The sequence below is a fragment of the Melanaphis sacchari genome, unplaced genomic scaffold (assembly GCF_002803265.2).
Source record: "Melanaphis sacchari strain LSU unplaced genomic scaffold, SCAv2.0 Contig0_pilon_pilon, whole genome shotgun sequence".
Lineage (NCBI taxonomy): Eukaryota > Metazoa > Arthropoda > Insecta > Hemiptera > Aphididae > Melanaphis > Melanaphis sacchari.
This window is the reverse complement of record NW_020270366.1, coordinates 6,954,394-6,974,543: the sequence shown is the minus strand read 5'-3', so window position 1 is coordinate 6,974,543 and position 20,150 is coordinate 6,954,394. Positions and strand designations below refer to the sequence as shown.

At 23.6% G+C, this 20,150-nt stretch overlaps 2 protein-coding genes across 3 annotated transcripts; both read right to left on the bottom strand.

Moving 5' to 3' along the window:
• Positions 1-6,645: 6,645 nt before the first annotated feature.
• On the bottom strand, positions 6,646-14,441 carry LOC112593900 (H(+)/Cl(-) exchange transporter 7-like). 2 transcript variants are annotated; one of them, XM_025338490.1, is made up of 16 exons: positions 14,239-14,441; positions 12,713-12,911; positions 11,686-11,795; positions 11,437-11,580; positions 11,143-11,320; positions 10,924-11,055; positions 10,678-10,837; positions 10,345-10,483; positions 10,102-10,195; positions 9,848-10,017; positions 9,588-9,758; positions 8,712-8,924; positions 8,469-8,630; positions 7,742-7,825; positions 6,884-6,964; positions 6,646-6,803 (listed from the first exon to the last, which is right to left on the bottom strand). In XM_025338490.1, exons 1-16 carry the CDS (start codon positions 14,335-14,337, stop codon positions 6,699-6,701), a joined length of 2,241 nt encoding a protein of 746 aa, XP_025194275.1. In that variant the 5' UTR covers positions 14,338-14,441; the 3' UTR covers positions 6,646-6,698. The 2 variants fall into 2 exon arrangements, with proteins under 2 accessions (XP_025194275.1, XP_025194284.1); XM_025338499.1 differs by having other exon boundaries at positions 10,102-10,144.
• A 1,745-nt stretch (positions 14,442-16,186) lies between these two features.
• LOC112594449 (charged multivesicular body protein 1b) lies at positions 16,187-20,150 on the bottom strand. Its single transcript, XM_025339238.1, has 5 exons — positions 20,025-20,150; positions 19,697-19,818; positions 18,284-18,406; positions 16,483-16,703; positions 16,187-16,398 (listed from the first exon to the last, which is right to left on the bottom strand). The coding sequence occupies exons 1-5, from the start codon at positions 20,038-20,040 to the stop codon at positions 16,281-16,283; spliced, it is 600 nt and encodes a 199-aa protein (XP_025195023.1). The 5' UTR covers positions 20,041-20,150; the 3' UTR covers positions 16,187-16,280.

Below are 20,150 nucleotides of genomic sequence, written 5' to 3'. Positions count from 1 at the left end.
TCCTCCCCACGAAACGTGGTCAACAAAGTGTCTCATACACGATACAACCGTACGACAGAGTAAAACACTTGATTTTATACGATTTCACAAACAATTATTGTAACGTGTATTTACTTTTTAGTAAAGAATCTATATTTTTTTTGTCATCTAAACCAGTGGTTCTCAACCGCCAGTCCGTGAAAAAAAAAGAACCGGTCCGTGGTATATTGAAAACAATTTTATTTCCAAGGTATATTTATTTATTTTTTTTTATAATTCATACACCGGTATTGTTATATTTTATTTATATTTTTATATACTTTTAAATTTTCATTAAATTTAATACACTAATCTGCAAGCAAAACTAAAAAAATAAAGCATATCTTTTTTATTTTTTGAACCAAAATAATAATAATATATTTGATCAATATTCGACTTAATTTTAAACATTTTCGTTACATTCAAATAAAAAACTACGTGTTATACCAGCATATTTATTATATAATAATAAATTTTAATTTATTAGGGCACAGACACGATTATCTACTATTAAATAACTTTGATATGTCTGTTGATATAATTTAATACTGTTTTAATGTTTAATAAAATGTTTTACCATTTTTAGTACAAAATATCAATTATCGATTTAATTACATGATTATTTGTTTACGTTAAAATGTATCATGTTTTGTGTCTTAATTATCTATTTCTTATCGTCGACAAGGTTAGGTATTATGTGTTCATAGTAAAGTACATTTTAATGAATTGTATGTCTACTTTTTTTTCACCTTGAAATTATTGCAACTATTAATTGTTTCCGACGAATAACGATGATTAAAGATTGCCATAGATAATAGATATTTTAATATGACAAATCCATAGACCATTTTATATTGTACTATATTATAATATCATTATTAATCAGATTTTAAAAAATAAGTAATAAGTAATTCATTCCAAAAACAAATCGCATATATTTATAAATAGTTATATTTTAATATTAATTCGAGTATTTTTACTACCTAGCTGCGTGATTGATTTGTAAGTTGAAGTCACTGATCGGCGTTATAGGTTATTGGCATACGTAAACAACTTAAAATTAATCTACATAATATTATGAATATTCACTGTTGATATTAAATAATAATATATAAAATAGTGTTTTCAATTAATATTATTGAAATAACTTACAATAAAATAGATAATTATAATCGTTAATTTTCGTTTGGTCAACATATGTACTTATACACGTGTAATAAAAAATTGTGTGAATATAATTTTGATATTTTAAAATTGCAATAAGAACAAATTATGAGAAACCTAATATTAAATTATCAATATTTTTTCTCAAAAATAAACATCTTATCACACTTTTGACCAAAATAAGAATACAATAAATGTACAGTGAATGTTAATAATTAAAAACTATTAAGACATCCACCTTTTGAGTTTATTTATTTGTAAGTCTTAATACTTTCATAATATCGTGTTCTTCTTACTAATTTTCGTAGTATCAATATAATATATTTAAATTATTTTATTTTTAAACTTTTTATAGGTATCTTTACATGGTATTGATACAGTGACAATAGATAGTTAATTTAATTATTTACACAATTTCACTATTGACGTATTTATGAATTGTATATAATAAATATTTGAAAATATAAAAAATTTCAAACATATGAATAAGGTATTATTCATAATAGGTATATTATGATTTATATTATGGTATTCAGATTGTTGCAATAGATGCGGAATTATTTCATTATTAATCCACTTCTGAAAACATCTAAAAAAGAGCATTTTTTTCAAAAACGGAGTTCACATATTTATTCTATTACGACTCTTTACTTCATATTGTTCTAATGAATTTAACACTGAGTTTTGGATCTTGATATTATCCAAATTTATGTTGAAGTTTATCATTATATAATAATTGTAAAATATTTAATACCTAATATGCACGCTTTATATATCGATAACAATATTGATAAAAACATTGTTTATATAAAATATAAATATTTAAAATAATATATTATTTTACAAATGCAATTACTTCTACTTTGAGGTTCACGCAAGCATTAAATGATGCACGGCGTATAGTTTAGGCAAAATGTGTGCATTACTGAAGTGTTTTAGGTTGTCGATATTTACCTATACACATCGTGTAAGTACACACTACACAAATTAAATAATGCAGTGTAGACAAATTTGTTTTATTATCATTGCTTTCATTCAGTTCAATCAGTTCATAATGATTAGTAGTCTTCTTCTTATAATCACACAATAGTATTCAATTAAACCAATTATAGTTATTGCTAACAGTCTGCACGATTCAAATGTACATATGTGATATGCAATTTATATTATAGCCTGAGAACATTCTATTGATGACAATACAGTTGTTTCACTCAGTTTTGACGGTGAATTCACTATTTTATATGTTTAGCCTTTCAGTTGTTTACATTTAAAAGATACAGGGGAAAAACAGTAGCACATTAAATATTTTGTCATCACAGAAAGCGCATAATATTTCTTTTCGATATCTAACTATCTATTAAATATCAAAAAAAATATTAATTATGTATAGTTTTTTTGATCTTCAACTCGCTAACGTTTGACATGCATTTTTCATAATACGTTTAACATATCTCCTTTACGCCCACATCGTCCGCGATCCGAAGCAGTTGGATCGCCTACCTGGGAGGTTCAAACGCGTTTAACTGGATTTTCAGTGGTGATCGCTTGAAAAATCGAGCGCTCGATTCGACTTAAACTTTTTTGCGTACTATACAGCACAACGCCCTCGACGTCAGGAGGTATGACATGAGGTATTGCCCTGTCAGGAATCGATATTCGCTGGACGATGACTGATAACTAGACACTTAATTACCTTTTCGGAATGTATTTATTTATTTTCCATGCACAAAAGCACAGGGCAAGCTACGGGACAAGGTGTATTACACCTGTAAATTTAATGAAATAACCCACCACTAAACGTTCGAATTGGACTTTTATATACTTATATTATATTATAAGATTATTATTTACGCGTTTAAAACGACACCGCCAAAGTGTAAAACCACCAAATCAGAGGTACCAACGTCTCAAACATCGTTATCACTAGTTTCGCGTACTAGACTTTTCTAACTGCGGTATTCTTAAGTCCTGTCGTCCTGTCTCCGACCTAGGAAATTCACTTCAAACGATTTTCAGCTACCTAGGGTATTCACATACAGCGAGTTTCACCAACCTAGGGTATTCACTTACAACGAGTTTCACCGTTGTTAGTAAAATTGATTAAATTATGACGAATACAAAAGTATATGTTTTACATAGAATTTATTCAATTTTTAATTTTTTTTAAATGTTTTTTCTATATAATTTAAAAAAATTTTTCTAAAATTTTTCTTTTTCTGGGTTTATAGAATATCATATAATATTGCTGTCTGAATTAATCCGAAAATAACCAGTTGGGACTATTCGATTATGAAAAAAATAGGAATTAAAACACATGATGTAATTATGGCAACTTCATAGTCTTCTATAATAAGGATCACGTCTTCATCACATCTCATTTCCTGTGTATTAAATCATTCACTTATTTTATATATACCGTAACAATAATAATAATTATTATTATTATTATCATAATTATTTTCAGACGATTATTATGTTAAATATTATATCCAATCCAGCAATCACTCATATCGTTTTGGCGACTTTTCGTCATGTACCATCCAGCTACAGCACCAGCTATTAAAAATAAAGCGCAAGTGAACTTGGTTTTGTCGAGAAACATAATTTAGTATTAATTAATTAAATATATTTTATTAGTTTATGTTAATTTTTGTATTGTTACTAGTTTGTGTTACAATATTACATACCAACCAAATAGAATACATACTATTAAAATAATAAATTAATAAAAAATAAACAACAGCTGTTAAATTCCAAAAGAAAATTATCGACATGCAAGTTTTACATCCTTTCAATATAATTTATTAAATTAAAATACAATCATACATTTTAATCTATAATATTTAATAAAAACATAGCTTTTGTAATAGTTTTATTTTATTTCATAGCTGTATAAATAGATGTATACAAAATATCTTGATAGTATAGATAGGTTAGGTAGTCCAATAGAAAAAAAAATCAACACGAATAATTTGAAAAAAAAATCAGTGAGGTAAATGTTAGTGACTGATTTAATTTATGAATTAAATTTGTATATGTTTGCAAATGATTAATCTACCTATTATTATACCAATCGGGCAGTCAGTAGTCATCACCTATAATAAAATGAAACATTTTTTAATTGCTCAACACGTGATTTTAAAGTAATATTTAATAAGTCACTTATTATCACACAATATTATTTTGTTTAAGTCTACTTGTCTCATTCAGTCAACTTTAGTAATTATACATTTTTTCCAATAATATAATATATTAATATACATATGTATAGTAAAGCCACGATAGTCCGGAATCCTGATAATTCGGTTAACGCGGTAATCTGGACAGCATAAATCTATTTATTTGTAAATATATTTGTAATTTGTTCGGAATTAAAAGTATTATTCAGAAAAAAAATACTGACTACCATACTGAAGTTCTATTATGATACACATTTTTTTTTTTTTTTGTAATTCATTATGTTAAAGTTATTTATTATTTTTGTAATTTTAAGTTCAATAAGTATACCTAAAGTTGGTGGAATTAAAAATGTAAATCTTAGTAATTTGAGTAGGTAATTTTAAAAACCCTCCGGTATAATCTGTACGATGCTCGGTCTGAATTCGTCCGGGCTATCATCGAGGCTTTACTGTATATATACCAAAAATCAGTAAAACAACCGATTTTTAAAGATAAATTATAAAATAAAAAACCGAATAAAAATTAATTATGATTTATTATAATAAATTATAAAACTTGCCATTTATTTAAAAAAAATTATGTCCTCAAGATGGTGGCCATCTCTTCTCAAGCACTCTTTTAACCTATTTCGTATGTTGTTCACATTTTGGTAAAATTTGACAAAATTAGTGATAGATTGGGAATGTTCAAACGATTCTCCTAAATTTTTTTTTATAAAAATAAAAATTTTGAAAAATTGCTGAATCTCCAAATTTCTCATACGCTTTGACATCTATTAGCACAAATTTACAGTTACTATCACAAATTGCCATAAAAATTAGAAAGAAAAGTCCTTCATAATTGTAGCACATTAATCCACTAAATTGGTCAGTGTAGTAATTCTAATATGTTACCATTGCATACAAACAGTGAAGAAAATTCGCTCTCCTAAAAAAAATCATTTGTAATTTGATACCAAATTTCTTTTATTAGTTCAAGTGGACATACTTCTTTATGTCATGAGTTTTTTTTTTTTTTGAATTTCGTCAATTTAAAATCGGATTAATTTTATTTAGTCAGAAGGCAAATCTAACCTCATTTTTTTAATCAATGTTTAAATTGAAGGGTAGTGATTTTTACCTACTAATTTTGAAAAACTATAGTTCCTCCTTTCTATTTGATTGTCGATTTGATGTCTTTTACCAACGGTAGTTTGATAGATATTCCACATTCACGATAAATAGAGTTGTTATAAAAAAGTTGAATATGGAACGCATGCGACGAGATATTCTGTATAGCTTATTTTGTGTCTTTTTTATCTGTAGATTTTTTTTCCGAGGTTTTTTATCTGTGGCATTTTTTATAAAACTACCTAATATTTAAAATAACAATATAGATAATCTTAAAAAAATATATACCAGTTAAAAATTTTCTGCAAAATCTCAGTCAGTTGGCAGTGAGAAAAGTATTTACTTGACTAGCAGAAGTTGAGAGTTGATTCTCCACAAAAATCACTATGAAAGCAGGGTTTATTATTTAAAATAAAATTGTAATCTCTTGGCCACAGAATCATCAATCTAACATACATACAATAATAAATATATAATTAAACATTGATTAATACCGGTGCCGCAACTTAATTATTTAGGACCTCACTGCCTCAGAGCTATTTATGATAATAGAGATATTAAAGAATAATATTATAGAGCTATAATCAATGATGATATGATTTTCATTTCATTAATTTAATAACACTTGAGAATTAATTAAATTTAAAAATAAATAATTAATCACTATGTACATTTTAGCAAATAATTGTGAATAAAAATAAATAATACATCTCAAACATGTAGAATAAAACAAAAATATTCAATTATAAATTATATGTTATTTCAAATTCTAAAATGTATTCACATAAATACATAATATAGATACACTATTGATATGTATTATCATTGAGTTTTATTTATACAATATTAAAAGTCAACACAAGTATATAATATTTATATAAATTATATTTCAAAGATTGTTTTCATACATTTTTACCATGTAACTTCAAAATAATAATACACAAAAATAATGTTTTATTCAAAAACCAAATTTCGAAGACAAGTTGAAGATAACATAGTTATTCTTAGGTTTAAACCCACATTAGACAAATTTATTTCTAGATAAATGCTTAAGAATTTTAATTTAATCAATGTTACATTATAAATATATAGATACATTAGATGAGTATAAATCAATGTAAAAACTTAATTCAAACTTTTCAACTCAATAGATATGTCAATTTTTTAAAGTAAGGTTTTTTTACAAACAGTACAATAATTGATCATTTTTTTAACATAATTTTTTACTTATTCCATTTTGTTTGAAAACTTTAGTTCCGTTACACTGATTTTACCCATATGTCTAATTACTTTATACCGAGCTAAATCTTTACGTGTCACAATCCCCGCAACCTATAATTTCAATGAGAATATACTATTTACATATTAATTACATAATTTCAATAATTAAAAAGTAAAGAAAAAATAATTACTTCATTTGAATCATTCACAACAACTATATGCCGAAGTCCCATAGCTCTGAATAATTTAAAAATACGTGGCAATGACATTGTCTGTATATATAAAAAAGTATAAAAATTAAATCAAAGTGTTATATGACTAAAATATTTAAGTCTTAGTTTACAAATTCTTAATATAAGTTAGAAAAACATCAAAATAAAAGTATTATTTAATTCAAAACTATGAACTTTTTAGTAAGAATTGAAAATTCAAATTTACATTTTTATACCGAAATCTTAGTTAAATACCGGTACCTATCTATAGATGTTATACTTAAGAATATCTATGCTGCATCTGCATTTGTACTCCGTCTTAGAAGTAGGTACGTAACACAATAAATCTATGTTCAACCGCTCACGTTTAGCCTTATTAGCTTTAATATTAGAGTATATTTTAACCTATTATTAAACTTAAAGGAAAAACTTTATTTGTATTCGTAACTTATTACAATAATTCCATTTTTAAGTTATTTTATTTACACAAAAGTTGCTACAAAATTGAATTATCTTAAAACACTAACATATAAACACAAATAAATTTGTTATTATTATTTTCCATAATATAACTGATTCACTCTGATCAAAGCTAATGAAAGCTAAACGTGAACTACTGAGCATAGAGTTGCTATACTATGCATTTGTTAGATGGAGACAACAAATGTGGGTATAGCATCCTCGTGGCTTAATTATTTTATATGAATTTGAATAAATATACTAGATTATAATCGAATGGTTTAAGTCATATGAATAATATCCTCATGAAGTACATAATATAGCCTATGAATTACCAAGTTAAAAAAAATTAATACTATAGAAATTTATTATACTCACATGTTGAACGATGTATGGAGATGGATTCATGAATCGCGATAAATCTATAATTAGTTTAAGGTCATTTTGCAGTAGTTGAATATCCTGTAATAAAGATAATAGTAATAATAATTTATTCAATTGAATAAAACTGACAGAAGACTAATAATTGTAGTAACAGATAATACACAAAATAAAATAGATATAATACAGAAATATTCATAATATATGAAAAATAAAATAAAAATAGGTAATTTGTAATAATATAAATAGTGATACCATAACTTAATACATAACTGTAATGATAGATAACTTTGTATTTTTGAACACTTGTTATAGTGTATATCATAAATAGATTTATAGCCATAAAATACTGCACTATATCCAAAGCAGTACTTAATAGTTTTTGCACCCCAGACAAGATAATTAATTTGTACCACCTTCTACAAATTGCTGAAATTAATAGGAAAATAGTTAGAATTATTTACCTACATCTAGGTATCAATGTATATTGATACCAATAATATTACCTAGTACAATCAGTTAAATATCCTACCTGGATTGATTTTAAATACATAGTACACTAGTACCTATACAATAGGTAATGTATACATTGAAAGAAAATAATTTAACCCATTATCTAGCTTTGAATACAAATTAGTATTTATAAATAAATATAATATAATTATTGATAGCTGCTAGTATTTTAATTTTCTGAATACAATATTTAAAAAAATTAAACGCTTACCTCAATACTTGAATATCTAGGATAGTCTTCTCTAAAAGTTTCCATAGTAACTGAGTCCCAATAATTAGTCAGTGGTCCATCGAATACTTTGTTATCCAAAAGTACAATTAGTTGTGATCGTAATATTAAACCACGCAGATAACATAAAGTTTTTCCTTCATCCTAAGTAAGTAAAATAAAGTATTTTGAATTTAATATTTAAAAAATAACAATAATTAATAAAATAACTAATAGTTAACTTACTAATTCATTATTCTGCACGTATTCAACTACTGGAAAACCATTGTGGGAATATTTTTTTAATGTTTTTACAATGTTTTCAACTGATTCTTTAGTTTTAAATGTAATAACTGGATGAGTCATTAAATTATTGGCATAAATACTAGATGATAATGGTGGTGGGTCCCAAGCTAATAATGGCATACCACTTAAATCAATTTGTGTGTCATATATGCTCTGTATAAAATAAACTTAAAGTTAAAACTATATATTAAATTTAAAAAAAGTATTTTGATTAAAATAATACATGTAATCTAATTTTTTAGGATTGATAGAATTATTACAAGTAAAAAGCAAGAACTCTTCCAGCCTCCCCCCCCATTTAATCTAGTTATACAAAACTTAAAATATAATAGTTTATATGTTTAAAATACCTAATTTAGTAATTTATACAAATATACAATTATCTAATTTTAAAATGGAACTTCAAACTTATTAACACAACTTCCAGTTGCAAACTACATTGTACTTATTCTTAGTAAGCACTTAAAGGTAACATCATTTAATATGTATAATACATCGATATCTATTCTGATATGCAGAATTAAATATATAATGTATACATACTATATAAATGTATAATATAGAGTTTATAAAGTGTACTACCTATTACTTATATAATACATGCAATTTATTAAAATAATTACCTATATATTATTATTTCGTATTTTAATTTATAAATTTATTTACTTATTGAATTTTACCTATGTCCTAAAAATATCACTGTGGACCAGATATAAAAGATAGTATACAACATAGTTGATAATCTGACATAAATAACAATAGTATAATTTATAAATATTGGCTTTAAAGTGAAATAAGTTTTATTAATTCACTTACTTCTGAAAAAAAATCACCAACCCACTTGGCTGTCATTAAACAAATCATTAGTGGTAAGCCAAATGTTATGCTTCCAGTAGCTTCTACTAGAATAATTGTCAAACTAATTGTCATTCTTGTAATTCCACCCAATTGTGATGCAGCACCAATTAATGAATATATACCTATATTCTGGAATTAAAATAAGTTTTAATTAGAATATAAGTACTAAAATAAGTATGGTATGTTATAAATTATAAGTTCGTGACATAAAAACACACTGTATTTGGAAAAAAATGAAATATTGTTTGTCCAACAAGTCGTCCCCATGCTGCTCCAGTACACAGTCCAGGTATTAACACACCGCCACTAAAATGCACTCCGTATGTCCACAAAGTTATGAAATAAGCAAATATACCAAAATAAACTATTGTAGTTGTATTAAAAACATCTAAAATATAGTATAAAAACTATAATCAATGCCAAAAATTATAAATAGTAGGTATCATACACAATTATACATAAATTATAATACCAGGAGTATCATGAAACAATGATTGTACTGTTCCTTCTAAAAGCTGAAACCATAAAACAGCCATAGCGTTAAACTCACCATCATTGCATCCAAACTGATATAATAAAACATATAACACAAATAAAACAGACTATATTTAAATCAATTGCATTGTATTAGTCTAATTATATAAACATAATAATTATGATTTTTAATTTTTATAGAATAAATATGATTTTTTTATACTTTATAGTCATCTTATACCTGAATAGGGTGATTTATTGGATCAAGTCCTAATTTTTTGCAATCACTAGTAAACAGAATGAGTAAAAAACTGATTGTCACTGTAGTCGAACACACAATTAAGACTTCTAAAACTTTTTTCCAGTCCTTATTAACATATCTGTAAAATAATAAAAGCTAATAATTTTTATTTTTTTCTCTTTTTTTGTTTGCATTTTTAAATAAAAGGGAATACAACAAACTAAATTATTTAGTATATTTTTATGCTTTTTATAATCTATAAATTGTGATTATCTTTGTTTTGTATTTGCAAACTGTTTTAATTTTAATCATCTATTGATTATTGTGATTTACCTTTTCCTGAATTTAAATAATTGGATATTTAAATGACAAAACAATGCTCCCGTTAAACCACCGACTATACCCATAAGTACAAATATTGGAATGTCAAATATATGATATGATAAATCATCAAATTTTCCAAAATTTAACAAACCTTTGTATGTAAGGTCACCTACAATATAAAATATTATTTATTTTACAAAATGTCTAGACATTATTAGAAGAACAATATTGATGAATGATGAGTGATGACTTGACCTGGATGCCCATGATAAGCACTTAAAACAGAGTGTAATGTGAACATTGAAATCATAGAACCAAAAAATATTCGCCATGTAAGTGCTTGATTCCAGAAACTAGCACCCTCTTCTAAACTGAATAACAAACCACCTATAATAAAATATATGAATATAATTTCGACAAAAATAATAAATATTGCAACTCAAGATTACAAGAATATTTTGCTAAATGACATACCTACTGGAGCACCAAAAGCGGCAGCTATACCTGCTGCAGCACCTCCAGATACAAAATCTCTTTTTTCATGATCTTCTCTAAAAAAATTCAATGCACCCAAATCTTTATTGAAAGTTGTACTTTTTCCTTGAGAAATCCCTGCAGCTACTATAGCTCCTGCATGAATCATAGGTCCTTCCTAAAAATAAAAAATAAATTAAAACTTATACAAGAACACAATTATATACAGATTCATATTTGATAAAATATGATATCAAAATAATATGCTTCATATACAATGACAATTAGACTTACTTTACCACCCCACAGGCCACCAAGTGCAACAGTAATAACACCTATTACTTTGACAATCAATGTCTTTAGTCTAATCAATTTAGGTACTTTGATCCCATTTAAAAAACATTTCACAGCCGGGATACCAGAACCTTTAGCCATCGGCTATGAATACAAAGTAAATAAAATATTATAATTATTACCTACTACAATATATTAGAGCATTATACAATATTAAATAATATATCATGATTTATACTTTATACTCACTTCAACATAAACTATAAGACATGACCCAATGAATGATGGGATTAAGTTTAGTATAAGAGCCACTAAATAAGGTTTAACCATACAATCCTTTTTAGTACAATTGTCAAAATCTAAGTTATTTATATTAAAGAAATATTGACCCTTATTTTTATTATAATTATAAAATAATAAACTTACTTGCATTAGTAATTACAAATTAAACATCAAACTCATTAAGATTTATAAAAATTATTAGGTTATATAAGTTATTTACAGTCTGTACAAGTTACATTTATCCAAGAAAATTATTGTGAAAGGTAAAATATTCAAAGTTATTTTGTAAATATAGTATAAATTGTGATTGTATGTACTAAAGATAATATAAAAATGAAAAAACCAACTCCAATGAATCAAAATTGTTAAATTTTGAAGTAAAATCAATAATAAATATAATATAGGTAATCATAATTCATGTTTTAAAAATATCAATGCTTTAGGTTTAAAAATAAAGTAAGATTAAATAAAACTAAAACTAAGAAACTAGAACTAATACAAAATTTTTTTGAATAAGATTAATTTGTGCTTCAATTTATTTTAGAAATAAGTAATAAGCAAATCATAGCTCAAATTACTGAATGTGTTTAAAAAGTTAGCCATACTATACTAAAGTTGGTTCCCCTCACCATTATCTAAATCAACTTCAAAAATATACAAATGTTTTATAAGTAAATTATGAGTTGCAAATAAATATTAAGAAAGATTTAACAACTCTAACATTATCAATACAGAAAAAACAATTATCTAATAAAATTGTTACTAAAAGCACAAAATATTCTGTAGAAAAGTAAAGCGTTGACATAATTATTGTTAAAATGGTACTTGTATAATATGTCCTTTAAACTGAAGATAATTTTAATTATTTATTAATTATTTTTAGGTATAATATTTTAATTTTTATTAAACGTTGGTAAAGACAATTTTTTTTTTCAGTATTAAGTTATTAATAATAATTAATAATTTAAAATTAAGTAAATATGTAAAAGGATACATTTTTTGATCATGTTGAACTTAAAATTTGTTCCAATTTCAATGGAAATAAAAATGATTATTCCAATAAAGGCAACTATTACCCCAATCCAAAAAAATGTCATCCATCTAGAAAAATCTTTTTGTACAACATATCTATAACCTTTTTTCTGTTCTTCTTTACGGTATAATTCATTTTCAATGACTTCATAATCTAAACTCTATAAAATAAAAAAAAAAATAAAAATATATCACCATTCAATAGGTTGAATATAACTCTGAAAGGTACCTGCGTCATCATATAAAATTGTTTTATTATTAATAGATAATATAAATTCTATTTTGTACACAGGATATAGATAAATAAGTACGTAATTAAATAATAGTTAATGAGTATATATATTTAATAAAAAAATATTAAGTAATGATATGACAATTAATTTATTGGCTATCATCATTTTTTATTTCATATTGGTTTTCATTTTCAATATTTTGTACCATTTATTAAAATATTTCAGATTTTTTTCATGGGAATTTTTATCCAGATTACGCGTATAGGCTTGTCCCGATCTTTTTTTTAGATCATTCACAAGCTAAATGGGTTATTTATGAATGTGAAACTACTAAATTGTATAACGTCTTGTAATAATAAGAAGTAGGACTTCCCAAATTAAAAAAAATAATATTATTAGTACTTTATTGTGAATACAAGTAACAAAAATAATGTTACTAATAAAAAAAAATAAAATAATATACACAAGGAATTGTACGAATATTTCTATCAATCATGTTTTATCAAACTTAGCTGATGTTTTCTATGCATGGTACCTAAGCATTTATGTGTGTACCTCCTGTAAAGATATTAACTAACTATTAGTTAATAAATAATAACTATTGATTTATGTAGTCACGCCTATATGGCTGTGAAAATTATTTAAAAATCATATTTTCTATCACTACAGGACACTTCTTAAATGGAATAATAAATCTACATAACTATTTGAAAATATAGATGTAAATATACTTAACAATTCCAAATATCAGAATTTAAATATATACATATTAAAGGGAAAAATGAATATGAGAATAATATGATTGGTAAATCGCCAATGGTATATGTATTGACTAATACTTATTTATTTATTGTGTAAGGTACCTAATAGGTACCTTAAACAATAAATGATGTTTATCTTAATTTAAATTTTATTTAACAATTATTCTTTTACATAAATATTTACATAATAATGAAAGAGTTAAATCATAATCATATAGTTAAAAAAATTTTGTAATTTTCAATGACCATTAATCATAACTCATAATATATTATATTAAAAATTAAGTGTGCATAATATTCTTGAACTAAGGTTTATTTACTGACTTTTCAATTTATTAATGTGCTGTATAATAAGGTTGGTTAATTATATAAAATAAAAAACATAATTTAGAATAACATATTATTCTTATTTCAATAAATTATTTCTTAGATGATGTGTTTATTATTATATTGATATATACATTCAAATGTCTTAAGACTAAATAAATAAATACCTCATAATTTGTTGATAGATAATTCAAAGATTCAATTGGCACAATTTCTTCACTTTTATTCGATAATTCATACTCTTTAAAATCTATTGACTGATACATTGTATATTATTTGTATAATCATTTAGTTTCATGAAAACCTATTGATTAGTAATAGTTTAAAATTAATGAAAGTTAAAATAACTAATATGAAATAAATTAGATGGTAAACGAATACTCTATAGCACTCAAGAAATACCTAAATCATATTATGTAATAACAATTTTTAAACTATTAAACAATCATTGTATAGGGTGTAAAAAAAGTTTTTGGTGGGGGAATAAGTTATAATACTAATTTTTTATTACCTACATACCACTTGAAAAACACTTAAAGCTGTAAGACACTGTACATGTATAAACTTATAATTAAACAGTTGTTTAATATGATCCTTGTTTTAAGTAATAAAACATTGTTGTCTAATTAAGATAATAATAAAGTAGTTAAGGTAAATTGAGTTATTTTAAAGACAAAATACCTACTCAAACTTGAAAATTTGTAAAAAATAGTATCAATAATACTTCAGAAATAATTAAAAAACTTTGGTAATTTTTAAGTCCTTTCAATTAAATTTATTAATATTACTGTAAAATAAGTAGTGTTCTATTAAGTATTTCTTTAAGCTGAATTTATTATGATTAGGTAAGTAAAGTAAATATAATAATTTAAAAATCTAATAAAAAGCAATAAATAACAAATGTTGAATTAATTATCATTATCATTTATTATTTAGCTACCTTGTTAATATTAGGTACTTTTAAATTTTAATCTGAGTAAAAAAAAAAGAAATAATGTACCTCATACATAACTTTTTTATTTAAATATTATACTTTGACATATTTTAAATTATTAATTGATACAAAATTAATTCAATCAGAAGATTTTTAACTTTTAATATGAGACATTTTTTTTTAAATATATTGTTTTTATACGGTTATCTAACACAATTCTTTCTTTCCATTAGATAAACCTTTATAAAACACTTATAGTGCAATAGCTATTTTTTAATTGTGTGCTTAAATTACTTTCAAAAAGATGGTAAAATTATTAAAATGTGTAGATATTTTTAAAATAATTATTAAATTCTGGCCCACACTAATAAAAATTTAAGTAGTGAATCAAATGTAGATTATTTTGTAAATATTTTTTTAAAAATTTATGTTGTTACATCAAAAAGCCCATAGGCAACAGATCATGTGTACCTATGTATAAATATTTATCTGCTGTTATATTGTAAATACATTCACATGAGCATGCATTATGTACCACACTAACAATTTGTGTTGAATATGAATATATGATAACAACATAAATTTTTATGTGCATCCAATTTTATATTATTTTATAAAATTGAAGATGATATATAAATAATTTACTTTGATAAAAAAATAAAATAAATAACTAGATAGCATAATGTTTATTTTATAATTTATAATCAAAATATAACTCTTAACCGTAATTCCACAAAGTATTCTAATATTCATCATAAATTTAGATTTGCTAATCTTTATTGTATATTTAATAATACCAAATAAAAAAAAATAGATTCCATATTACAAGGTTAAAATGAAGTGCCATCTTAATTTTGTTTATAATATTACACATGATGTAATTGAATATTATTGAGTTTTTTTATCAATTGATTAAAAATATAATTTTGTTATGATATTTAATTGAATATAAATATATGTATATATACTATAGAAATACATAAAATCATATAATGTATAATATATATAAAAATAAATAATGGAAATAACAATTATAATACCATAAAAAGATGACAGTATGTGTCTAAAAGAAATAATAGATTGTTTTCTTGCATATTTAGGATGTTAGTTATTCTAAAACAATTAATTATGAAAAAATCATTGTTTTAATGGATAAAAATAATATAAGAACTTTTGACAAGTTCTATAACAATTTGAATTAAAAGTTTTAAACTATAAAATCAAAATATTTATAATTTTAGTTAAAATTATAGTTGTTTGCCTGCGAGTTAACTTTTATTCAGCTTGTCTAAGACGAGCTAAGCGTTGTGTAAGCTCATCTTGTTCTGTTGTAGTAGAAGATAGCGAACTAATACTTTGAGGATTGGTGGGAAGTTCTAATTTTAATTCCAACCTAAAAAAGAAACAATTTTATAAAAAATATAAATATATATAAATATACATATAATTATTTTTAAGATAAATAACAATAGCTTACCCAGCTTCATCAGCAACTTGCTGCAGTAAATTTTCAACATCCCCTTGAGGCACAGCAGTAGTAGTACTTTGAGACATGGTATTATCCATATAAGAACTTTGTACATCTAAATCTTCAAATTGATTCTCAAACTTATCCATCAATGAAGAAATTTTTTCAAGATTCATAGACTTCATTGCTGCATCCATTGCTTTTACAACACCTCCCATACTTTGGGTCACCTAAATATTTAAGTATTAATTAGAAGTCAACAAATTTAATATTTGAAATAGAACATTTTGTTTTATTTTTGTATAAATAATTTTAGTAAAATATATATTCGTTTATACTTTTACATATCAATTTATTTTCATTGTTATACAATAATTAATAAAAGATTCAACTAATTTATTTGGGCTATTATTTTACTTAAAGGATTCTAAATTAAACTATCCCAGAGTAAGCATTTTTTTTTTTTAAATACATTTAAACATTTAATATTGTAATAGAAGCAATAAATATGTAATACATAGCTATGATTATACAATTTGTTTCTTATTTATAAATTAACAATTTACAAATACCTATTGGTAAGATATGCCAATAATTGAGATAAAAAATGTTAGTGTTTTTAAATATTGCAGTTCATTATTTTATTATAATTAAAGTTAAACAATTGGGATTTATGATACTCGTGAATGTATTATGAAGTAGTATTTTATTAGTCATAACTCATAACTTATTACAGACTGAGATGAAAAATATTTTATCTTTATTGGCTAAATAAATTGTATTAAATATGATTATAAGCCACTAAATATTGTATTTTAAAATACTTCAAAATATTACATGAATTTAAGTTGTCAATAAATGAAATAAAATAATATATAATGATTAATAACATTGTACATTGATCTTTTATGATTATAAATCCCATATAAAAATAAATAAGTATATTAATAGAATATGTAAATATATTTCTAAAATAAATTATTTCTTCTTTAGACATAATAGTGTTAAGATACTTAGTGATTCTAATTAAACTAATTAGATTATTATAATACAATTTATCTATCATTAAAAAGGGCTAAAATAAAAATAAAATTTTAAAATAGTGCATGAATTACAATAAATAATAGCTTTGAATAGAATAGATATAGGATAGTTGAATAATATTTTAACAAAAAAAGTAAGATAAAAAATAAATAGTTTGGAAAGAAGAAATAACTGCTAATTACTATAATGCAAATAAGTTGATTTCATAAACACAACTTTAGAAAGAAAAGTTATATTGTATAGTTTGACAGAAATTAATAATACCTAAAATATAAAACAAATAAGACAAATAACAATACAGAGAAAGTTGTACTTCCATTGTCCAGTGCATACATTTAAATGCACTACAACAACTTTACTCTAATTTAAAATGGTTTAGGTAGTCCTCTAGGTTAGGAGTTAAGAGCAGGACTAACAACCATCCTACCTTATACAAAATATATTGCTATGACATCATCAGAGATTGCCATGGTAGTAAAAATTTATAAAAAAAAATACTAAATGCCACTATCAGAAGAGAAAATAAGATAAAAATTGAAAAATTACCAAAAAATTATTAACATATGAGATATATAGCATTTAAAATGATAAATATTAACAAAAACATTGTACTATAATTTTAAATCTCATTTTATATTGAATTTCATACAATACATTATACAATATGTAATCTTAACAATTCATAATAACAAAATGAGTAAATTAACTTTGAAATGTATTTAAGAGATGCATAATATACTCATATATGTATATATTTTAAGCTTACCTTTCTGGTCGTAAGAGCACCTTGAACTCTTGAAGCGACAGCATCTACTCTAGCACTCATACGTAAATAATTAAGTGATTGATTTTTCTGTCTTATAGCATTTTCAGCATGTATGCGAGCAACCTAAAAATAATAATCACATTATTTAAAAAAAAGATTTAAATAAAATTAGACTTACTTTAAACTATTTGTTATTAAATTTAAAAATTCATAGAATGGAATTAATATAGTTTTTACTAATTTCTAAAAATATTATTCTAAAACTGTTAGTTTGATATTGTTGACAATTTAAAGAAATTAAAATATGATAATATATTATATTTTAGTATACTTTCCTCTATCAATATCATTAATAAATGGAATGATATTTAAAATTACTCTATTAGAAAATATAAAAAATCTGAAATGTTGTACCTTGACATTTAAAATGCATCATTGTATTCCTAAAATTAATTCTCAATAATTAATAATAAAAATATGATTGAACAATTTAAAATATCCTTAACATATCTATTAAAATATATTAGGTAATATAAAAAATTTTTTAATTATCTTTATAAATTATAAGACAATATGAATAACCGATTTCACACCTAATCTGAATATTTAAGTAGTGATAAGTAGGGATGATGATCAAGCCCTAAATAATCCTGAAATTATTATAAGTGTATTATTTAATTAATCATACAAAAAGTATGATTTATAATTTACCAACAGGGTACAATCACTATAATCAAAAGGGTTTGACCAAATCAACAAAATTTCATAATTCTATATGTTCTGATAATAATATTTATTTATAATCTATTACAAAAGCATTTTTCTAGTACTGTTTATAAATTGATATGTTTATGTGAATAAAATATCCTAACCAAAATATTTTTTTCCTTAACAATTTTAAATTGAAATTAAGTGAATTTATAACAACAATATAATCAAAGCTTATCATGCTTTACTCAAATTGTAAGAAAATGTTAATTTGTTAATACATGTAACAGTAACTAATCTAGATCTTGGAACTTTACGCATCTATACTTGTAAGGAATTAATATATAAAATATAATATGATTCATATGTGTTTCATGATAATATGTAGGTTTTAAATTCATATTATCAAACTTAGTATTTATTAATAATAGAAAATTTAAAAATTAATAGAATTGGTTTAATATTTATTTAGGTTAAATTACAATTTAGATATTAACTATTTTAAACATATTAATGAGTTTTCACATAGTGTACCCATACCTATCAAATGAAAATATATCTTTTATATTTACTCATTTAATTTAATATAAGTATTTAATTAATAACCTAGAAATTGGTTTATTTGTTTTTATTTTTCTAGTAAGGTAGTTAATATTGTCACACACGCTTAAAAATATATAAGTGTATTAAATGTAAATCATTTACCTCCATATTACCCTTTTGTATGGCTTTCTTTGTTTTTAATTTTTCAGCCTTTTCTTCTTTTTCACATTTCTTAGAATTTCTTTCTAATTCTTTAACTGCAAACTTCAAATTAAATAAATGATCTACGTAATTTTATAAGGAAAATAATATTTTATAAGTACATCTTCAATTAAATAAAACCTACGAAAAGAGTAACTATAATTTTATATTAATGACTAATAGATTATAAACTGTGATTGTAAATATTGTGTTTCAAGTTGTTAATTAGTATAATACGTAATGTATATAATATAGTAATAATCACTACAATTTTGTAATAAAAGGATACTTTCCATAGCTGCCATTTCAAATGCCTAGAGAACAAATATTGGATACTGGTAATTTGTAAAAAAGTGAAAACTACAAAAGATTAAAGAATAATATTACGATTTACGAATGGAATATCTATAGACTA

Excerpts from the sequence above, each read along its gene's own strand:
- LOC112593900 (XM_025338490.1), bottom strand. The coding sequence starts at position 14,337 with ATGTATCAGTCAATAGATTTTAAAGAGTATGAATTATCGAATAAAAGT. Across the intron at positions 11,056-11,142 it reads CGCTTTTGGTGCTCCAGTAG|GTGGTTTGTTATTCAGTTTA; the intron begins GTATGTCATTTA and ends ATTTTATTATAG. Across the intron at positions 7,826-8,468 it reads CTAGATATTCAAGTATTGAG|GATATTCAACTACTGCAAAA; the intron begins GTAAGCGTTTAA and ends TCTTTATTACAG.
- LOC112594449 (XM_025339238.1), bottom strand. Across the intron at positions 16,704-18,283 it reads GTGCTCTTACGACCAGAAAG|GTGACCCAAAGTATGGGAGG; the intron begins GTAAGCTTAAAA and ends TTAAATATTTAG. Across the intron at positions 16,399-16,482 it reads CAAGTTGCTGATGAAGCTGG|GTTGGAATTAAAATTAGAAC; the intron begins GTAAGCTATTGT and ends TTTCTTTTTTAG.